The sequence below is a fragment of the Quercus suber genome, unplaced genomic scaffold, assembly GCF_002906115.3.
Source record: "Quercus suber isolate HL8 unplaced genomic scaffold, Cork oak 2.0 scaffold_6, whole genome shotgun sequence".
Taxonomy (NCBI): Eukaryota; Viridiplantae; Streptophyta; class Magnoliopsida; order Fagales; family Fagaceae; genus Quercus; species Quercus suber.
Window position 1 is genome coordinate 2,070,191 of NW_027069472.1, and position 19,745 is coordinate 2,089,935.

The window sequence follows — 19,745 nt, forward strand, 5'->3', positions numbered from 1 at the left end:
ATAAATGATTTAAGTTCCAATCACGCTTTTACCAAAAATCAATTAACATATTAATTTGATGAAAGAGTATCATTATAATAAATAAACATCATAAGTAAAAGAATCATCCAAGATTAAACCCCCTCATTCAATTATTAAATTACATAATAATAAACTATCATGTTTCTATTTTTTTAAAGGGTAAAATATAGTAATTATCCCTTAGGTTCAAAGTAATATCAACTCAGTTCAAGACATTTCAAAATTGATCAACTTGTTCCTTAAATACAAACAAACATTGAAAAAATTTGTTTATGTTAACTGTAACAATTTGATTGACTTTTATATAAGTTAGTTGTAATGTCGTTTATGAGTACATTGCATGCAGTCTATGTTTAAAAACCAAATTGGTCAATTTTAAAATATACAATTTGGAATTAGCCCAAACCTTTATTTTACCCAAAAAAAAAAAAAAAAACCAAAAGTGCCATTTATCTACTATACCACATCCACATGGCAAATATTCTTTTTCATTGTTTTGTAAATAAAATATTCTTTTTCCATTAATAAAATTTAAAAACCATTAAAAAAAAGAACAAAAAACAAAAAACAAAACAAAAGTTCAAAAAAAGGGAGGTGTACAAGACAAGACGCGCTGTCTCAAAAGTCTTGTCTTTAATCCTAAAACAATTAAATTTGAAAGCAAAGCAAAAGCTCCAACTCAGAGAGAGTTGGGTTGGGTGTGTGTGTGTGTGTTTTCCATTTTCCATTATCATCATCGTCTTCATCATCATCTCTCTCTCTCTCTATCTCTCTCTAACATGGGTTCCAGCAATAGTCGAATGGAGTCACGGCCTTCTCGGCCCTCACGAGTCAACGGCACCAATCGCTCTAACGTCTTCTCTCTCATCTGTGGTGGCTCCTCTTCTCGCGCTACCCATCAGGTACACATTTTCAACCCAAAAAAGCTTTTATCTTTTACTTATTTTTTACCAATACCCATTTCGTTTTTGTGTTTATTTTCCATCAATTCTTGAATCTTCATATTCAAGATATGGCTTTTTGATGATTTGGGTTTTGCTCAATCGGTGCCAAAGATCGTCCCCATTCATCATCGCCATCGAGGAAACTTGTTCTTTTTAAAGCTGTAAATCTAATACACAATTTATGGTTTTTGATTGTTTTCATCATCATAGTGTGAATTTGCGATTGAAAAATTTCTAAAGGCTTTTTGGGTGATTTGGTACTAACCGATTGATGCAAAAGATGGGTTCCTTATCGGTAATGATAGGGTTTGTTTATTTATTTTGATTATCGCCTTATATAAAGGGAAAAAAAGGGTTGTTTTCTAGATATTTATTTATTTTAATATTTGTTTCTTGTGTTTTATTATATGTATGAATGTGTTTATTGTTGGATATATGGTGTCAATTGTAATAGTTTTTAATTATGTGGTGTTGGAGTCTTAAGCATCTGGAATTTTGGTGAATTGGGTCATTCATTTGAAGTCTTAACTTACCTTCACAATACAATCATGCCATATAAACATGAAGAAAAAGGATTAGATATAGGATTTAGGGTCTACTATATACTACCTTCCCACTTTGTTTGTCCTTTGTTCCATTTTGGAATGTCCCAAAATATTGTCTAGTTTCTAAATATAAAAGTCATTAATTTACTGATGTTCCTATTATACCTCTATTTTATTAATAATTCAATTTTTTGATAAATTTATTTAAGGGTAGTTTTGGAAACTTATACAATTTTAAAAGGTCAACAAAATAATAAATGATGTTTTCTTAAAAAGTTTGACTTTTCAACAGAATAAACAAAGTGGGACGAAGGGAGTAGTTGGTTTACTAAATTGGACACTTAACTCGGCAAGTTGAAACTATAATTTTTTATTTATTTTATTTATATTTTTATGATTTTAGCATTTAGTGATGTCAAGTTCTATTAATTTTAGTGAATGGTGGAATGCTCTTTAGGGTTGAAACTTCTGATCTTGGACAATTAAAACTTATTGAACTGATCTTAATTGGAGGTTTTTGATGTAGAAATTTTCCTAAAGTGGCTGTTAAATTTGTTTGGTTTCCTTCTTAAGCTTGGAAGTGGTCCATCATTGCATTGGATGTCATATTTATGGAATCTGCCTATGGTAAAATAATGATAGTAGTTGTTGTTCTAAAGTTCTAAGGAAAAAAAAAATTTTTTTTGGACGATGGGAATGAAGAAATGTAATTCTTATACAAAGTAGTATCATTTATCTTTTAATGATGCTTGGTCAATATGCTTATGAAGACAATCTGTAATTTGGTATTTTTTCTTCTTCCTCTTTGGAAGGTGATGAAGAATGTCCACTGGGTGTGTGGCCTTTGAATGGTTCTCTCTGGGGATCAGCAGTGATATGATTAACAATCATTGAGAAGAAGTTCCTAAGGTCCCTTTTGTAGATGTGCTCTAGTATGACTTCTATAAATTGAACAGAGCAGGCTATTTATTTACTTATAAGATACTTTCTTGCTTCAATTTTCCATAATCATCGTAACTTGGTGTCCTTTTCATCTTTAGAGCGCTCTTGGGACAGCTGAATGGTTTTGCAGTTTGGACCATCTGTGTGGGTAGAGAGCTTAAAACAGTATTGTTAACTCAACTGTGAGGATGTAGTGAGGGTGGCACTATTTCAGTAATTCATGCAATATTGTGTTTTCTGGATAAGTCTAATTTTTGGTATTTGAAATAAATCTCTCTCTCTCTCTCTCTCTCTATGTTGGTAAAACCATAAAAGCACCAGGTGCACTTAAGCACAAAGGCCTCCTAGAGCCTAGGTGCATAGCGCAAGTGCAAGCGTGTGCTTGATTGAAGGGAAGCGCACATTTAAAAAAAAAAAAAATTGATAATAGTTATTAATGTGCAATACAATAATCAAGTGATCAAATATTCATATAAATTTAAATAAAACATTTTATTTAATTCATATAGCATTTATATAAGCCCCTCCTTTTGCAATATTACCACAAAAATTGCAAGTCAAGTCATTTTTAGTATTTGGACAAGCTAGATATGAGTACTTATGTCAAGATCCTTGAATCTCTGTTTGCCATAATGCACTATGACTACTACTAACATTAGTTAATAATTTAGTCACTTAATAAGTATAAGTCTATAAAAATTAGTCAATATAAGTCATAAGATCAATGGTGGACTATGGAGTGATTGTGGTCCCGAATGGGTCTTATAGAATTTGTAAAGTTGGAGAGGTTGGGAGGTGTTCTGTGAATGGTAGCACACCATAACATTGAATTTATATACCAAATCAATAGTTTATATCAATAGTGTTTAGACTTAAGATCTTATGGTTACAATTTAGTTTTGGTTTTTTTTTTTTTTTTTTTTTGGGAAAAAAAGCGTGCTTCTTTGAACGATCAATAGTGTTTAGACTTAAGATCTTATGGTTACAATTTAGTTTTGGTTTTTTTTTTTTTTTTTTTTTGGGAAAAAAAGCGTGCTTCTTTGAACGCGTCCTCACTTTAGAGGTGAAAAGTGCTGGAGCTTTGGCATTTTGTGCTTAAGCACGTTTTTATCAACGCTGAATCTCTCTCTCTCTCTCTCTCTCTCTCTCTTGGATGTGCGTATCTTGTTGGTAATTTGCTGTGTCCTTTCAGCACTATATATCCTGAAAAAAGTATCCACAGATTTATATTAAGGGATTCAGGCACCGTTGCATGTGAATGTAATTTAGGACCTTTAACTCTATATTATATAAGCATGACAACTTTTTTAATCGAGTTGGTGATGGTTAGAAACCAATGGCCATATTATATAAGTGGGTGAATGGTTTGCTGCTGTTTTGCAATGGACATAGACTTATTATGTTTAGCTTCCTGATTGAAACACATCAATATTTAGATTTAAAAGATCCTGAAGGAAAGAGATCCTGAAAAGTACACACAGCTTTTATACTGAGGCTTTTAGGCACCTTTGCATGTGAACGTAATTTGGGACCTCTGACTCTATTTTAAACACAACAACTATTGTAATTGAGGTGATGCTGGTTAAAATCCAATGTCCATATCATTTTAGAGGGTGAATGGTTTGGTGTTGCACCAATATTTTAGATTTAAAAGAACCTGAAGAAAAGAGAAAGCAAACAGGTAACAGAGCCTTCTAGTTGTCCAAGCATTAATGTGATAATCCCTTAGTGTCTATCTAAGCAACAATATCAAGTGATCCTGAATTATTTCAAAATTTAGAATATTCTATATATGTGGTCGTGAACATTCAACCATTCATATTGTTCAACTTTCTTGTGATGTGAGTTTTGCACTTAAAAAAAATTATTAAATGATGAAACAACTAATTGGAAGATGTTCTTCTACTGCAGTTGGAAGATCGTCCAGTTGAATTTCTGGTGGATTCTGCAGAACATTCTAATCAACTCATAAATGAAGTTCAGAACATCACAGAGGAAACCACTCTAAGTACTGGTACTGGAAGGTTCTCATGCTCAAATACTGAAATTGGTGCCTCATCTGAAAGCAGTATTTTGACTAGTGAGGATACTTCAGTTGAACATGGTTCAGTATACATTGAAACTAATAATCGAGGGAAGTGCTTTTCTGAAAGTAAGGAGCTAGTTCCTCCTCATCAGGTAAGTGCTGGTCATAGTCATGATGAGTCTTATAGGGATAGTGGTACTACAGCTAGTACTTCGTTAAAAGAACAACAATCTTCAGATCCAGTCTCTGTTAATGTTTCCACTAACAAGGATGTAGTCAATGGTATTGATGATTCAGTGGACAGGAGAGTACCTCAGATATGTCCCAAGGTTCATCCTAGCAGCTCATCTTCTCAAGAGATAGGAGATTCAAGTTCCCGTAGAGTGTCTGTTGAGAATCACATTGGTGAAGTAACTGCATCTGATTCTGATTCTGTTCCTCACGAGTCCAATTTACCAGCAACATTTCGATTGTTGGGAGATGGGTCTCTTCCGGAGGCAATACCTTCAGGTTTAGGATTCCTTGTTTCCAACAGGGACCGGAGCTGGGCAGATGGAAGTGTACTTCAGGTTGATGTGGTGACTATCTCTTCCAACATTATTTCAAGTAGCAATGCCGATGAAGGTAATCGGGAGGTCAGAAGGAACAGTAGAAGACTGTTTTGGGATGCTTTTTCAAGACGCAGTTCTAGAAGGAACAGCGATTCTCCGACCATTCTTTTGTCAACGGATGATACTGATGATTTAGGATCTCATGATAGATGGCTCCTTGATTTGAGTGGTGACTTTTTTGATGATGGTGTTGGAAGTGATCGTGGATATCTGGGCAGTAGAATTCACAGATTGAATGAACAACGACGGCATTCAAGATCTGAGGTGATTCTTGGAACTCTTTATTATATTCTCTCTATGGCTTCATTCTTTTGGAATTGTTTGAGCTTATGGTCAGTGTGGTGTAGTATTTTGAAACTATTCATTTCCATTATATTCTCATAAGTACACTTTTTACCTACACCTGATAATGTTTTTTGAAGTTTCTCATTATTATTATACATTGTCAATGTAGTTATTGTAATGGGCATATCTTGCTAGCTAGATTTTGTGTACTGTCTAATCTTACTTCATGCTCCTTGGTAATTTTTATCAACTGCTCCTGCATAGCTCTTTGCAAATCAGGGAAAAACTGTAGTAGTTGTTGTAATGGGGCAGCTAAAGTGATATATGGTACTTTTAAATTTTACTTTTTGCTCATGAACTGCTTCTGCATAACTCTTTGCAGATCTGGGAAAGACTTCGTGGAAGCCTTGATGACAATGGCAGGCGAAATACCACTTGTCCATCAGGTCTTCACCAAGATGGTAGATGCTCATGTGAGTCACTCTCGACGAATGAAGAATCTAGTACTCGTGCAAGTATATCACGCATAGTCATGCTTGCTGAAGCTTTATTCGAGGTGATTTTCTTTTCTGAACTAGCTGATTGCCTGTAAAGGGACACTCTTTTTTTTTTTTTTTTTTTTTTTGAGTGGGGGTGGGGTGGGGGTTTGGGGGGGGGGGTGGTGGGGGGTTACTTTGCACCAGAAACTGAGGTGTAAGTGTAAGACCAAAATTTTTTACACTTCCTAATATGCCACCAGACCCTTTTTTAACGATTAACACTTAACGCTTTATAAAGGTTTCTGTGGCCATAATTTGGAGAAGATGGGTTGGGGTGTGTGGGTGTCTTTTGAACTATATTCCATCATATAAACTTAATAATGTTTGGGTTTCTATAGGAATATTTCACTTTGTTTCATGTAGCATTTGAAAACCTAAATAGGTTAACTTTTATATCAAATTTGGATTTTGGTCTCCAAAAAAAAAAAAAGTTTGGATTTTGGTTTGTTCAGAAATGCTTCTGTTTCTGTGATTTAGTATGTTAAATCAGCATTATTTGGGGACATTGGGAGATCCACCAAGTTAAAGATGAGGCCTAGGTTTGATTCTTTGGTGGTTCAACAGTTCACTATCCTTCAACGCTAAATCTTCCCTATGATATTAAGTTTTCTTCTAGTTGTTTTAATTTGGTATTGTTGTCATTCTATTTTTTGTTCTGTTTTGAGTGTTTGTGTCCCTGTGCTAATCATGCATCGCATCTATTTGATTGCATATTAACTTGTTTATTGATCCCTTAGTTGTAAGAGATGGGATAGTTGTGAGATTTGGGTCCTCAGAGAATGTGAAATTCTTGCTAATGGCTGCTTGGATAAAATTCTCCGTTTATCAATGATCCTTGAACCAAACAGTGTCTCTTTTCCCATAAATAAGTAGTGTGGTGTAAGGCCACAGTCAGATCCTGTGTTGGTTCTTGAGTTGTATTTTCCTATCCAAAATATTCTTATTTATTCTTTCAACTGTTGAAGTATCAGATCATATTAACATCTGTGGAATTCCACCAACTATATTGGTAACTTAGTTTTGTTGTAATGTGTGATTTGCAGGTTTTGGATGAAATTCACCGTCAGCCTGTGTCACTTTCCCTATCTATGGTTTCACTCCCAGCCCCTGAATCAGTTGTTGACTCTTTTCCTCTCAAGAGTCACAAAAAGGTTGAGACAGCTGAGGGCAGTGAAGCAGAACAGTATGATTCTTGTCATATCACTGTCATTTATGATTATATATGTGTGTGTGTGTGTGTGTGTGTTAGTGAACTATCATGTGCGTTGAGCATGCTTGTGTATGTGTTGGTAATGAGTTATATTTTGATAGGTGTTACATTTGCCTGGCTGAGTATGAGGAAGGGGACAAAATCCGAGTTCTTCCTTGTCACCATGATATCATATGTCATGTGTTGATAAGTGGCTTAAAGAGATACACGGGTATGTCATTGCCACTCTGTACTTCTTCCTTTATTGTCTTTTTTCTCCCCTATTCATATTATAATCCTTTTTTCCCCTGATGCATCTCTCTGTCTTTCTCCATTGGTGTTTTACAGAGTATGCCCACTTTGTAGAGGAGATGTTCGTGAGGGTTTGACTGAATCTTCTGTTTCTAACTCAGAAATCCCTTCCCTTGGATAGAATTGTACATACTGATGTAAATAGTGATAACCTCTCACACTGTCACGCATAAAATGTGTATTCAGTCTTTATATGAACTGTATCACAATTTAATGTTACTTTTTCCTATTTTGTAGCTTCTGTTCCTCATGATCTGGTTTGTGCAACTTTTCATACCAGTTTAGAAATTGAGATTTTGCTGCTCGGCCCTTTAGCTTCTTCATTGTTATACCTTCTATTAAATATTTATAAATATGATTAATCTAACCTACCCAGGCCCATGCATGATGTTGACTCAGCTGCAAGGTTCCTGCATGTATTGCCATGGTTTTTAGTAATGTCATGTTGTAGTCTCCTACATGAATGTCTAGAAATGATTACTGTAATGGAAGATGCACCTTTACGTATATTTGAATGGGACTTGGGAGGGAGAGGACAGGAGAGTGAACTTGAATTAAAAAAGATATGTTTCTTGGGGATGCCATTCACAGAATTATTACTGGATTGTGAATACGACCTCTCAGAGCAGGTTGTGATCTTTAAATAAGGGAGACTCTAAAGGATATTTTAAACAAAGTATGTCAAGGTGGTTTGCTGTGAAAGCATATGGGACAAATTGAATATTTTGCTGCATGGGTTATCAGCTGCAAAGGCAAAGGTCGTTTTTATTGAACTAATTGGTGGTTAGCTCATATTGGGTGAGAAAACGGCTAGTCTTACCATTGTTTTGGAGGAGGCTTTTGGTAGAGGTCTTAAGGGTGGAGTAAAAAAGAACTAGGAGAGGGAGAGTGAGTCTAACTCAATATTTTGAGTCTTGGGAAACTCAATATATGACAAGACTAACTCTACTTTACTGGAACTCAAGAGGAAAGAAGAGATGGTGATTTTGTGTGTTTTGGAATGGAGGAGAGGTAGAGTTTATGTAGTAGTGGAAGAGAAAATATGAATGAAATGATATTTAATGAGAGTTGATAAATGATCAAAGAGAATCATGAATCTAGACCTTATTTTAGGATTTAGAGAAAATTGGTGCATTAAATTTAGAGGTTGGTGGGTGATGAGCAATCCAAATCTCTAAAACCTCAATTTTTTTTTTTTTTTTTTTTTTTTTTTTTTTTTTTTTTCTGTAGTTCTTGTAATAGTTTTCAAAGCTAACTTTGAAAAATCACATTTTTCCCAATTTTGATCGGAATTGTCTCATTCTTATGCTCAAATTGAAGCTCCAGATGTCTAGTTTCTAGAAAAATTAACCTCACTCACAAATTTAAAATATTCTAAAAGATATCAATGAAATGGTGAGCAGAGGTTATTTGATGAAAAATAATTTCAGCATAATTAACATTAATAGACCTTAAATTAATTTCCAATTAACATTAATAGGCTCTAATTACTTTCATTTCAGATTTAATCAGTCACAAATTTACCCCGAGTAAAAAATATAATTACACAAATTACTCATTGAATAATCAATGTTTGATTATCTAATTAATTGAGTGTGTGCAACCTTACCATAAGTTGTAGTCCTAACCAATCAAATTATGACACGTCGTTAATTTCAAATTGATTATAATTATATCCATTTGGAATCAATTGTTCATAATCACATATAGTCGGACTCAATTTGTGATAGTGCATCTTGGCCATTAAAGCTTGATTTGATAATAACTTTCAATCTGATAGTTCGATTAAAGCTTATGACTAGTCAATTTGATCATTACAACATCAAGATCATTTTGATGAAACAAAATTAAGGATCTAATTGTCAAAATTAAGATGATTATTTTCAAGGTAAAATTACTATTTTACCCTCTATTTGAAGTTAAATGTGAGTTGCAAAATGAAGTGTCAACAAGAAGAAACCATAAATGTGGATTTGATGGTTAGGAGTTTAAGAATTATTTAATTTTTATTGATTATATATATATATATATATATACACACACTTGATGTGAATAATTTGTTAAATATAATTAAATAGAATATGTTAAATCATGTTATAAACATTTAAAAAAAAAAACCATTATAAACATATTTTATGTGTTTATATATGTTTTATTTATTTTATTTCTTTATGTATATTTCGCTTCCCCCCGGCCCCCTTAAAAGAAATTTTGTAGTTTTGTCATTGGCTCAAAGGCATGCCATGATATTATTTGGAGGTGTAACAGCGTGAAACAATAACGTGAATAAAGTCCTATTCTTATAGGATTCACTTCACATTAAATCATTGTAATTTACATATATCATTAATAATAAATGTTTAGCATATCACCCACGCACTTTTTTTGTGTGAAAAAAAAAACCATGTCTTAGCACAAAAAATTGATTATTTTTTTAATAATTATTTTCTCTTCTAATTTTTTTTTCCTATTGAGCTATATAAAGTAATTTGCCACTGAACTAGGAATATTTAAATTAAAAAAAAAGTGAAAATTAGTGGGCTTTTCTAAGTACAAGTGTACAACGGCCCAGAGGCGGAGACACTGATTTTTGTTGAGAATACAACTCCAAATTCTTATAGAACTCGGTGAACAATGTTAGGTGCATTTGATAGAGTTGTTAAACAACTCATTTTCAGTTTTTAAACAATATTATATACATTTTTATACATTTTTTTACCTACAAGTATTTCAAAAATTACAAACAACGTTATTCAAATTCTCCTACCAAACGGGTTTGAAACTTGTTATGAATTTCCACCAACCGTGACTCCACGTTTCCTAATCCGGTAATCCCCACAGAACTCGGTTTTTAACAAAGGTTAAGGTTAAACCTCAAAACTACTGTTCTTATAAATACATACCCCACGTACTCCCCAAGACTTAAAACTACTCTTGCTTTTGTTCTGTTCTGTTGATTCCTTTGTTTCTATTTAGTCAATAACATGGCAGAGCAAGCATCAACATCCATGGGTTCCCTGAATGATAAGAAGAAGAAGAAGAAGGCTCCCAATGGGTTTGTCGTGGAGGAACCCATCTCTTGGGGGGATAAATACTTGGAAAGCTTCTTTGAGTAATTAATATAACATATAGAGATATACTTTAATCCAAAATGCTTAAGTCTAATAGATATGTGCTATATTAACTACTCATTTTTCTTATCATTATTCAATATGAAATTTCACTCACACATGTAACCCAACACCATCAACAACGACGACAACTCTGTGATCTTACTACACCCCGATACCATGCACACCCTCAACTTCTTTCATGGTGATTCTGTGTTGATCAAGGGAAAGAAGAGACGGGACACGGTTTGCTTGTGACAGTTCCAAGGTTTTTATGAACAAGGTGGTGCGGTCTAACCTCAGAGTCAGGCTTGGTGATGGTTTCGATTCATCACTGTCATGGTATTAATTACGGCAATAAAGTTCACGTTCTTCCTATTGATGACACCATTGAAGGCCTTACTGGGAGTATCTTTGATGCCTACTTGAAGCCTTATTTTATGGACTCGTTTAGGCCGGTGAGGAAAGGTGATCTTTTTGTTGTGAGGGGTGGGATGAGGAGTGTAGAGTTTAAGGTTATGGAGACTGATCCTGCAGAGTATTGCATTGTTGCACCTGAGACTGAAGTTTACTGTGAAGGAGAGGCTTTGAGGAGAGAAGATGAAGAAAGTTTGGATGAGATTGGTTATGATGATATTGGTGGTGTAAGGAAGCAACTTGGTCAGATTCGTGAGTTGGTGGAATTGCCTTTAAGGCATCCACAGCTTTTTGAAAATATTGGAGTGAAGCCTTTCAAGGGAATTTTGCTATATGGGCCTCCTGGTACTGGAAAGACACTCATAGCGAAGGCTATTGCTAATGAAACTGGGGCTGTCTTTTTCTGTATTAATGGTCCGGAGATTATGAGCAAGATGGCTCGTGAGAGCGAGAGTAATTTGAGGAAAGCTTTTGCTGCAGCAGAGGAGAATGCTCCTTCGATTATATTTATTGATGAGATTGATTCTATTGCTCCCAAGAGTGCTAAGACTGGTGGAGAGGTAGAGAGGAGGATTGTTTCACAGCTTTTGACATTGATGGATGGTGTGAATTCCTGGCACATGTTATTGTTATTGAAGCCACCAATAGGGCTATTAGTATAGACCCTGCATTAAGAAGGTTTGGGAGGTTTGAAAAAGAAATTGATATTGGTGTTCCGGATGAAGTTGGGCGTCTTGAGGTTCTTCATATCCGTACCAGGAAGATGAAACTCTCTGAAGATGTGAACTTGGAAAGAGTGGCCAAGGAAACTGATGGACATGTGGTTGCGGATCTTGCGGCTCTTTCTACCGAAGCTGCACTACAATGTATTACAGAAAAAAATGGATGTGATTGACATGGAGGATGAAACCATCGATGCTGAGGTTCTCAACTCCATGGCTGTCACCAATGATGACTTTAGCGCTGCTCTTGCAGCTAGCACTGCCTCTGCTTTGCGTGAAACTTTTGTGGAAGTGCCTAATGTTTGCTGGGAGGACATTGGTGGACTCGAGAGTGTCAAGACAGAGCTTCAAGAGACAGTTCAATATCCAGTGGAGCATCCTGAAAATTTTGAGAAGTTTGGGATGTCACCATCTAGAGGAGTTCTCTTCTATGGTCCTCCTGGTTGTGGAAAAACCCTTTTGGCCAGGGCTATTGCCAATGAATGTCAGGCTAATTTCATTAGCATCAAGGGTCTGAGTTACAATGTGGTTTGGAGAGAGTGAGGCCAATGTTAGGGATGTTTTCGACAAGGCTCGCCAGTCAGCACCTTGTGTCCTGTTTTTTGATGAACTTGACTCCATTGCTATTCAGTGAGGAAGTGGAATTGGAGATGCTGGTGGTGCTGCTGATAGAGTTTTGAACCAGCTTTTAACCGAAATGGATGGGTTATCGTCCAAGAAAACTATTTTTGTCATTGGAGCTACTAATAGGCCTGATATAATTGATCCAGCACTTCTAAGACCCAGTCGTCTTGATCAGTTGATCTATATCCCTCTGCCGGATGAGGCTTCACAGCTTCAGATTTTCAAATCTTGTCTTAGGAAATCACCTGTGTCAAAAGATGTTCACCTTACAGCTCTTGCCAAGCTTACAGGAGGCTTCAGCGGGTTTGCAAATATGCCAGTGGGCTTGCAAATATGCCATTAGAGAGGACATTCAGAAGGATATTGAGAGGGAAATTGGCACTATGGCAAAGGATTCTGCTGATGAAATGGCTGAGATCAAGGAAGCTCACTTTGAGGAGTCATTGAAGTTTGCGAGAAGGAGTGTGAGTGATGCTGACATCCGCAAGTATCAAGCTTTTGCTCAAACATTGCAGCAATCCAGGGGCTTTGGGTCTGCTTCCTATGAAGATTCTGTTGTTGATGATGCACCTCCTACGACTTCGAGTTCCTCCACATCTATTCGTGCCATTCCAGAGCAAATGCTTGGAATTCAAGCAACTCAAGGAGACATGTTGCAGTCTTTACTGACTGCTCAGGCTGCACATGGTCAGCTCTTGGATACACTGATGGGCAATATGGCTGATTTGCGTATCCAACTTCATCAGTTGAAAAGTTCTTTGTCCTCCACACCACCTCCTGGACCCTCTGATTGAGTTTGATTTGCCAATGAATGACAAAAGGGGGGAGTATATGCAAAGCCCAATGTTCAAATCTGTTTGCATCTTCAGCTGATGGGGTTGATGATGCTGAGCTTTTTGATTGGTTGCCTGATAATGTTTTATTTTCTTTCTATTTAGGATTAGGACTTTGATATCCAGAGAATCAGAATCATATAATTCTTTGTAGCTAGAATAAGAATTATAGGATTTTAAATTTAGTTTTCTCCCTCTTCTTTACTTTCTGCAATGAACTTTAGCTTTAATGTATTCGCTGTAACTCAAAACTATAATGATTGTAGTTGTTTCTGCAACAAGTGATTCAATATAATTCGATTTTTACCTTTAGAAAAGCTTCCTTTCTGTTGGTCTTGTCAATTGTAGTTGTTTACTCTTAAATCAAATTAAATTCCTTATTAATAATTTTTTAAATCATTACCGTATGACAATCACTTCAGAAATGTTTTCCATAAGCAAATTATGTGTTTCATGACTTTTTGTTTTATGTTTTCCTTAACCACATTAAGAGATTGGTTAAAAGAAAAGTCCTTTGGATTGGCTAATATATAAGCTCTTATAAAATGGTTTGTTTGGTTTTAGGTATGATTGGGGTGGCTTTCCACTGATTTCAAATAACCAACTTCATAACATATGGCAACAATCCAAAAGGTCTGCCTATTGGAGTAGGAACTTTGTGTCCTTTTGTGCAATGGGGCAAGATCAACATTTCACTGCCCCAGCCGTTCATTGTTTTCTCTACCTTTTTTTATTCATACAGTAGATTGTCCTTTAGCTAGTTTTTATTAGTAGATGAAGTCAGATTTCGGGTGTTATCTTCATAATTCATATTCTTTTATAAATTCTGTCTCTGAATAAATTCTCCATTCATTGTGAATCGAATGGATACAATTTTTTTGTAGCAAGAAATTATTGAAGTGGAGCCCTAAAAAAGACAAAAAGAAGAAAAAAAAAAAAGGGTGGGGGCAATGAACATAGGGGCTTTAAACAATGTTTCCATGTAAATTATGGCACAAAAGAATTTGAATTACTTGAAAAGTCTTTCATGGTTCATATGGTACATAAAAGTAAACTGATATAGGGTCTACTTACAAGTCTCCCTATTGGGTACTACATAAAAGAAAACTGATAGGGTACTCTCGGGAAAGAGAGAAGAAGCATATGTAAAAAACTTAACCCATCAAAGAAGAGCCATGCCTTGGTGTCCAGAAGGGATTCTGTTCTTGGAAAATAGCTGATTCAGATCTCAGCTTATTTCCATTGCTTTCTGTGTAATCATGAAAGAAAGGATTGTTTTGGAAGCCCTTGCTACTGTCAGCATTACTAGAGAATGGATTATCATTATTATGACTGAAGAGATTGGGGTGACAGTTCTCATTATCTTCAAATGTTGTCCATCGCATTGAGTTGCTGCTATGTTTCTCTCTGGCAGCATTTCGCATATTCTCCATCTCTCCGACGTGGTCTTTAAATTCTTTCTTCACGACATCCAACACAACATCACCATATCGATCACACCACGATCTTCAACATTAAAAAACAATCCAAAAGAGAAATAAGTGATACTGTGGGATAAGCTCTAGCTAATTGTTTTGTTTAAGGCTAAAGGACTGATTTCAGTGAGTGGAGATGAGAGAAGTAGCCTTATGATCTAATGTGTGATATCTAACCAAAGAGTAGCCTTATTGGTGGAATAGTCTAATGATCTAACTGTTACTTGGGTTTGTTTTAACTTCTTTACATAACTCTTTCAACAGTCGATTCTCAAAAAAAAAAAAAAAAAAAAAAAAAAAAAAAAAAAAAAAAAAAAAACACTCTTTCAATAGTCATATGTAGTAGCCCTATGATCTAATGTGGCATATTAGCCTATGATCTAATGTGGCATATACACCGTGAGGCCTTATTGGTCCTTATAGGTCGAATAGTCTAATGATCTAAATGTGAATTGGGTTTGTTTTATATTTAGGTAGCTGTTTCAGCATTGTCATTTGTGAATAAGAAAACTCTTCATAGCCATTACAAAGAACGTACTAAGGGTAAAAAAGAAAAAGAAAAATAAAAAGAGAGAAAGTTGGCTCACTTGGGAAAGAATTTTTTCAGGTCAGCCTTGTCGACAGGAAGCTGGGTTGAAATTGCATCAATTTGATCATTCCTGATAAAGTCACACAAGAAGAGAAGGTTAGCATATTTGTAAGACAAATATGGTCACATTCCGACACATACCCAAAAAAAAAAAAACTTAGACATGAGTACACAATGCTTACGAGAATTGAAGATTGGGGTTTGTGGTGCAGAGTTCTGTTTGGATTCTTGACAGCTCCTTCTTTATATTATCCCCTAAGACCTTCACATATAAAAAAGAAACAAGTTCAACTTCAGCACAACTTCCAATAATTCCAACGCATATTAGCCAATTAAATGAAAAAGGATTCTTATATAAGCTATTTCCAAACCTTATCTATGAAGAAATCAGAAGGAGACCATCGGAATGCAACTTCCTTTTGATCATTTTCGTGTCAGGCCCCTCGCCCATAGGGCTTGAGACAAGCCTGCCTGACTCCAAATAAGCCTGACTGTCTGATCTTTCATTGAGAGGCAGAGGAGCTGTCTCATCATCAGAGTCATTTCTCTTCCATTTCTTAAACCCCCATTGCTTTTTTACCGATTTTGCTGCTTTTTCCTCAGAACCAGGACCATTATCATGATCACCAATACCACCACTACCACCCCCATGCCCTTCTCTCTGTTCTTTATGAAACAGTGTCCTAAAAGGTTTCCTCTTCACCGACTCCGGTGGTGGCAAGCTTTCTGGCATTAGAATTGAATTTGTCTCACTTTCTTTGTNTCTGATCTTTCATTGAGAGGCAGAGGAGCTGTCTCATCATCAGAGTCATTTCTCTTCCATTTCTTAAACCCCCATTGCTTTTTTACCGATTTTGCTGCTTTTTCCTCAGAACCAGGACCATTATCATGATCACCAATACCACCACTACCCACCCCATGCCCTTCTCTCTGTTCTTTATGAAACAGTGTCCTAAAAGGTTTCCTCTTCACCGACTCCGGTGGTGGCAAGCTTTCTGGCATTAGAATTGAATTTGTCTCACTTTCTTTGTGCTTCAAATGACCATCCCAAATGGGTTTCTTTGGATTGCCACATTTCACTCTTAGCAGATGCGGGGGAAGTGAATTTTGACTCGGTTGAGCTTAAATGTACAGAGGCCAAATCGAATATGCTCTTCTCTTCTTTGTTCTTTCCCGGTTTGTGAAAGCTGAAAGCTGAGGCTGCTCCTTTGATCTGCTTAATTGCAGAGCCGTGCTTTGATTTATTCTTGGAATTGGAATTCTCTTTGTTTAGCAAACAATGCTCATCCTTTAAGTCAATCACAGACCATTCTTCTTCTGAGTTTTCTTTTGGATCTCTTGGCCCTGCAACAATTACGTCTTTGGACTCAATTTCAGCTCCTTGAACTGCCAGTCTTTGTAACAAAGGCCTCTTTGAGGAATGGTACTCATCAGCTGAAATGCATTTTGCATAAAGGAGTTCTGAAAAAAGAACAATGGGAAAAGAGTCATACATATTCAATTTCCTCTACGAAACAAAATTTGAAGGCTAAACCATTTGCTAGGAGAGTGAACAAAAGAAAAAAAATTGGGTTTTTTGTCACTAAATTTTAAAATTTTCTTTTTCCATTCCTAAATTATTAAAAACGTTACATTTTTCATCCTTCCTTACTTTGATTACCTTTTATCCTACACGTTTAACTGACACTATTTCTAACACTGGAGAATTTGACATGTCTAACATTGACCATTACATTTGGAAAAAAAATAAGGACATACATAAGATCAACAGGCGAAATGAAATAATTTATCAAACTTACAATATAAGAGATCTTTTTAAAGTTTAGGGATGAAAATTTTTTTTTTTTTTTTTTCGTTAATCTTGCGACTCTAATCTCAAATCTTAAGCTCAATAAAAAGCCTAATACATAATGGAGGGAAATTCAAATTTATGCTAATTCAGGTTCTAAGCAATGAAATTTAAGACAAAATTGTAAAGAAATATTACCTGCAAAAATAGCAACTTATCTCTCAAAATAACCGGCTGCTCTTGCTCTGCCGGAGAAGCGATAAGGGTCTCAAGCAAATGAGTTCGAAAAGCGGAAACCTCAGTCTCAGCCAAAATCCCTTCTTTGTGAAGACCCATAAGGTTCATAATCTGGTGGAAAGAATCTTGCTGCCATTTCAGATTATCTGACTGCAACTTTGAGAGCTTTCGATCTGAGGCCGGCAAGCGTGGCCTCTTCTTGAACCCAAAAGGCAGAATGGTCTTGCATAGAGAGGTTATTGAGTCATGGAGAGTGGAGTAGTACGCGGGTGTGTAAGAGTACACCATTTTGGAGTATTTGGTTTCTTTGTGGTGTGAACTTGTTAATGTCTGAAACAAAGACTTGGGATTTTTTTTGTAAGGTGCCAGAGCTGAGAATTGAATTTTTCAGGAAAATGTTTTTTGAGATTTCTTTTTTTCTTTTTTTTGGTGTGAATTCCAGGTTTTGAGGGTATTTGTATTGGAAAGAGCAGAGGATTTTGTGTGTTACAGTGTAGTAGTGGTTGTTTTCAGATTTGAATTTGGGTTTTCTCCAAACGGTCACTAGAAACTAGCCGTTACGTTGAGGAAGAAAAAAAAAGCTAAGGTAACGTGTCTAATGATTGAAGGACAAACGTTGTCGTTTTACTTGCTTATTATTATTCGCGATAATATTTGGGTTGGGCTAATCTTGGCTAAGTATAAGCCTGGCCCAGTTATATCATTCATGAAACTCTACCTTACTTGGAGTCACTCTTATATTATTGCACACTTTTATTTTATTTATTTTATTTTTATTTTTTGTTGTTGTTGTTATTGGTTTGTTGCGCTATTGCAGGAAATTTATTGGGTACTTCTCCCCCCTCTCACGTGAGGGTGGGCTCCATGGTAAGACCCACTGCTCATTTGAGAGGAGGGAGCACTATTCCGAAAATACTTAATAACTTTACTATATTGCATATTTGATTAAAGAAAATTTAACAGATACTTTAAGAGTGTTAGTTCAAGAAATATTTAAAAAAAAAAAATTATGAGAAAAGAAAAAAGCAATTGATTTTTTTTTTCCCATAAAAGTAGTATCAAATTTTTCTTAAAATAGTTATTTAACAAATTCCTTAAGAATACTTGTTAACCCGAACCCATTTGGTTATCTTTAGATGTGTTTCAAAATTGTCCCTATATTATCATCATCATCATCATTTTTTGACCTTTAGTCAGTATCATCATGTCTATCCTCATCAATATCAAGGGTTCAATCTCATCATCACCTTCTTTCATTAGCAGCACACATGTAACATGTTGTCCTTGCTAGCATAGCATCACCTTCTTTCATTAGCGGCACACATGTAACATCATGTCCTTACCAAGGGAGTCAATACCGTATCAAAGGCTGTACCAATTTGGCTAATGGTACGATATATTTTGGATACCCGTCAATACCGGTGTACTGTTTTGAGTTTACCACTATTTTTTATATTTATAAATATATATATATATGTGTGTGTGTGTGTGTGTGTGTGTGTGTGTATTATATAATAAATATAAAAGTTTACCACAAAACATTTCCTCAATTTAGAACTAATTATTCATGATTTTAGACTTTAGTATCAACTAAAAGAAAAAAGAAAAAAAAGAAAAAAAAAAACACAATATAAAAAATAAAAAGCTTGAAAGTTACCATTGCATACTAAGAAAACAAATAATACTAATAAGTTAATGCAAGTAAATTACTATTCTGCCCTAACAAAAATTCAAAAATTACAAAACTTAAAAAATAAATTAAAAAAAAAAAACTTTTTTTGTACCGACTAGTACGCCCAGTACCGGCCGGTATTGCCTAAAATTGGCCGGTATTTAAACCGGTAGGAAACGTTGATGTTTTGATATTGGTATACATACTGGTATGGTACATACTAGCCGGTATGGCCAGTACCGGTACGGTATTGAATACCTTGGTCCTTACTAGCATAGCATCACCGCTACAACAATTAGGGTTCTTCAAAAATGCCGAAAGTTCTAGTACCACAACCTTCTTTACCAACCTATTTACCCTAATCTCTCTCTCTAGCAGATTCCTCCTACAATTACACTTCCTCAACAAAGTCATCATCTCTAACCCTATCCTTGGCAATCTCATTACCACCAGGGCACCCTTGTTATTGCTTGCATTGGTAGCTTCATCATAGGGCCGACCCAATACAATTTTAGATTTAAGACAATAATTTTAAATGGGGCATTTTTTTAAATTTAATTGGTAATTAATTTTACATATCAATACAACTTCTTGAGATATACTGTAAAAAGTTATTAATTAAGTTTATATATTTAGATTTTGCAAACATCTTCTTTTCAATTAATAATATGGTTAATTCAATTAATTTAAAGTAGGGTTTTATCAATTTTAATTAAAAAAATATTTCTGTCAAAACAAATATTGGGATGGAGATTTTTTTAAAATTTGTTATTATTATTATTGGGGATTGGATTTTTTTAAAATCAATTATTCACCTACAAGATTAGACATTTTTTATATATTGGGATGTAGCCCTCCGACTG

At 35.3% G+C, this 19,745-nt stretch overlaps 1 protein-coding gene, 1 long non-coding RNA gene and 1 pseudogene across 2 annotated transcripts; 2 read left to right on the plus strand and 1 right to left on the minus strand.

Moving 5' to 3' along the window:
- The first annotated feature begins 658 nt into the window (after positions 1-658).
- LOC111988939 (E3 ubiquitin ligase BIG BROTHER-related) lies at positions 659-7,737 on the plus strand. The gene is given in 7 exon segments (XM_024020743.2): positions 659-923; positions 4,364-5,353; positions 5,757-5,930; positions 6,957-7,096; positions 7,225-7,286; positions 7,289-7,334; positions 7,451-7,737. Coding segments are annotated over 7 exon segments (1,620 nt in total). The 5' UTR covers positions 659-800; the 3' UTR covers positions 7,536-7,737.
- Positions 7,738-10,658: 2,921 nt separating this feature from the next.
- LOC111988935 (cell division cycle protein 48 homolog) lies at positions 10,659-13,413 on the plus strand (annotated as a pseudogene).
- A 682-nt stretch (positions 13,414-14,095) lies between these two features.
- Positions 14,096-15,940, minus strand: LOC111988923 (uncharacterized). Its single transcript, XR_010628890.1, has 4 exons — positions 15,556-15,940; positions 15,367-15,446; positions 15,183-15,254; positions 14,096-14,626 (listed from the first exon to the last, which is right to left on the minus strand). It is a non-coding gene; the product is annotated as an uncharacterized LOC111988923 (long non-coding RNA).
- Positions 15,941-19,745: the final 3,805 nt, after the last annotated feature.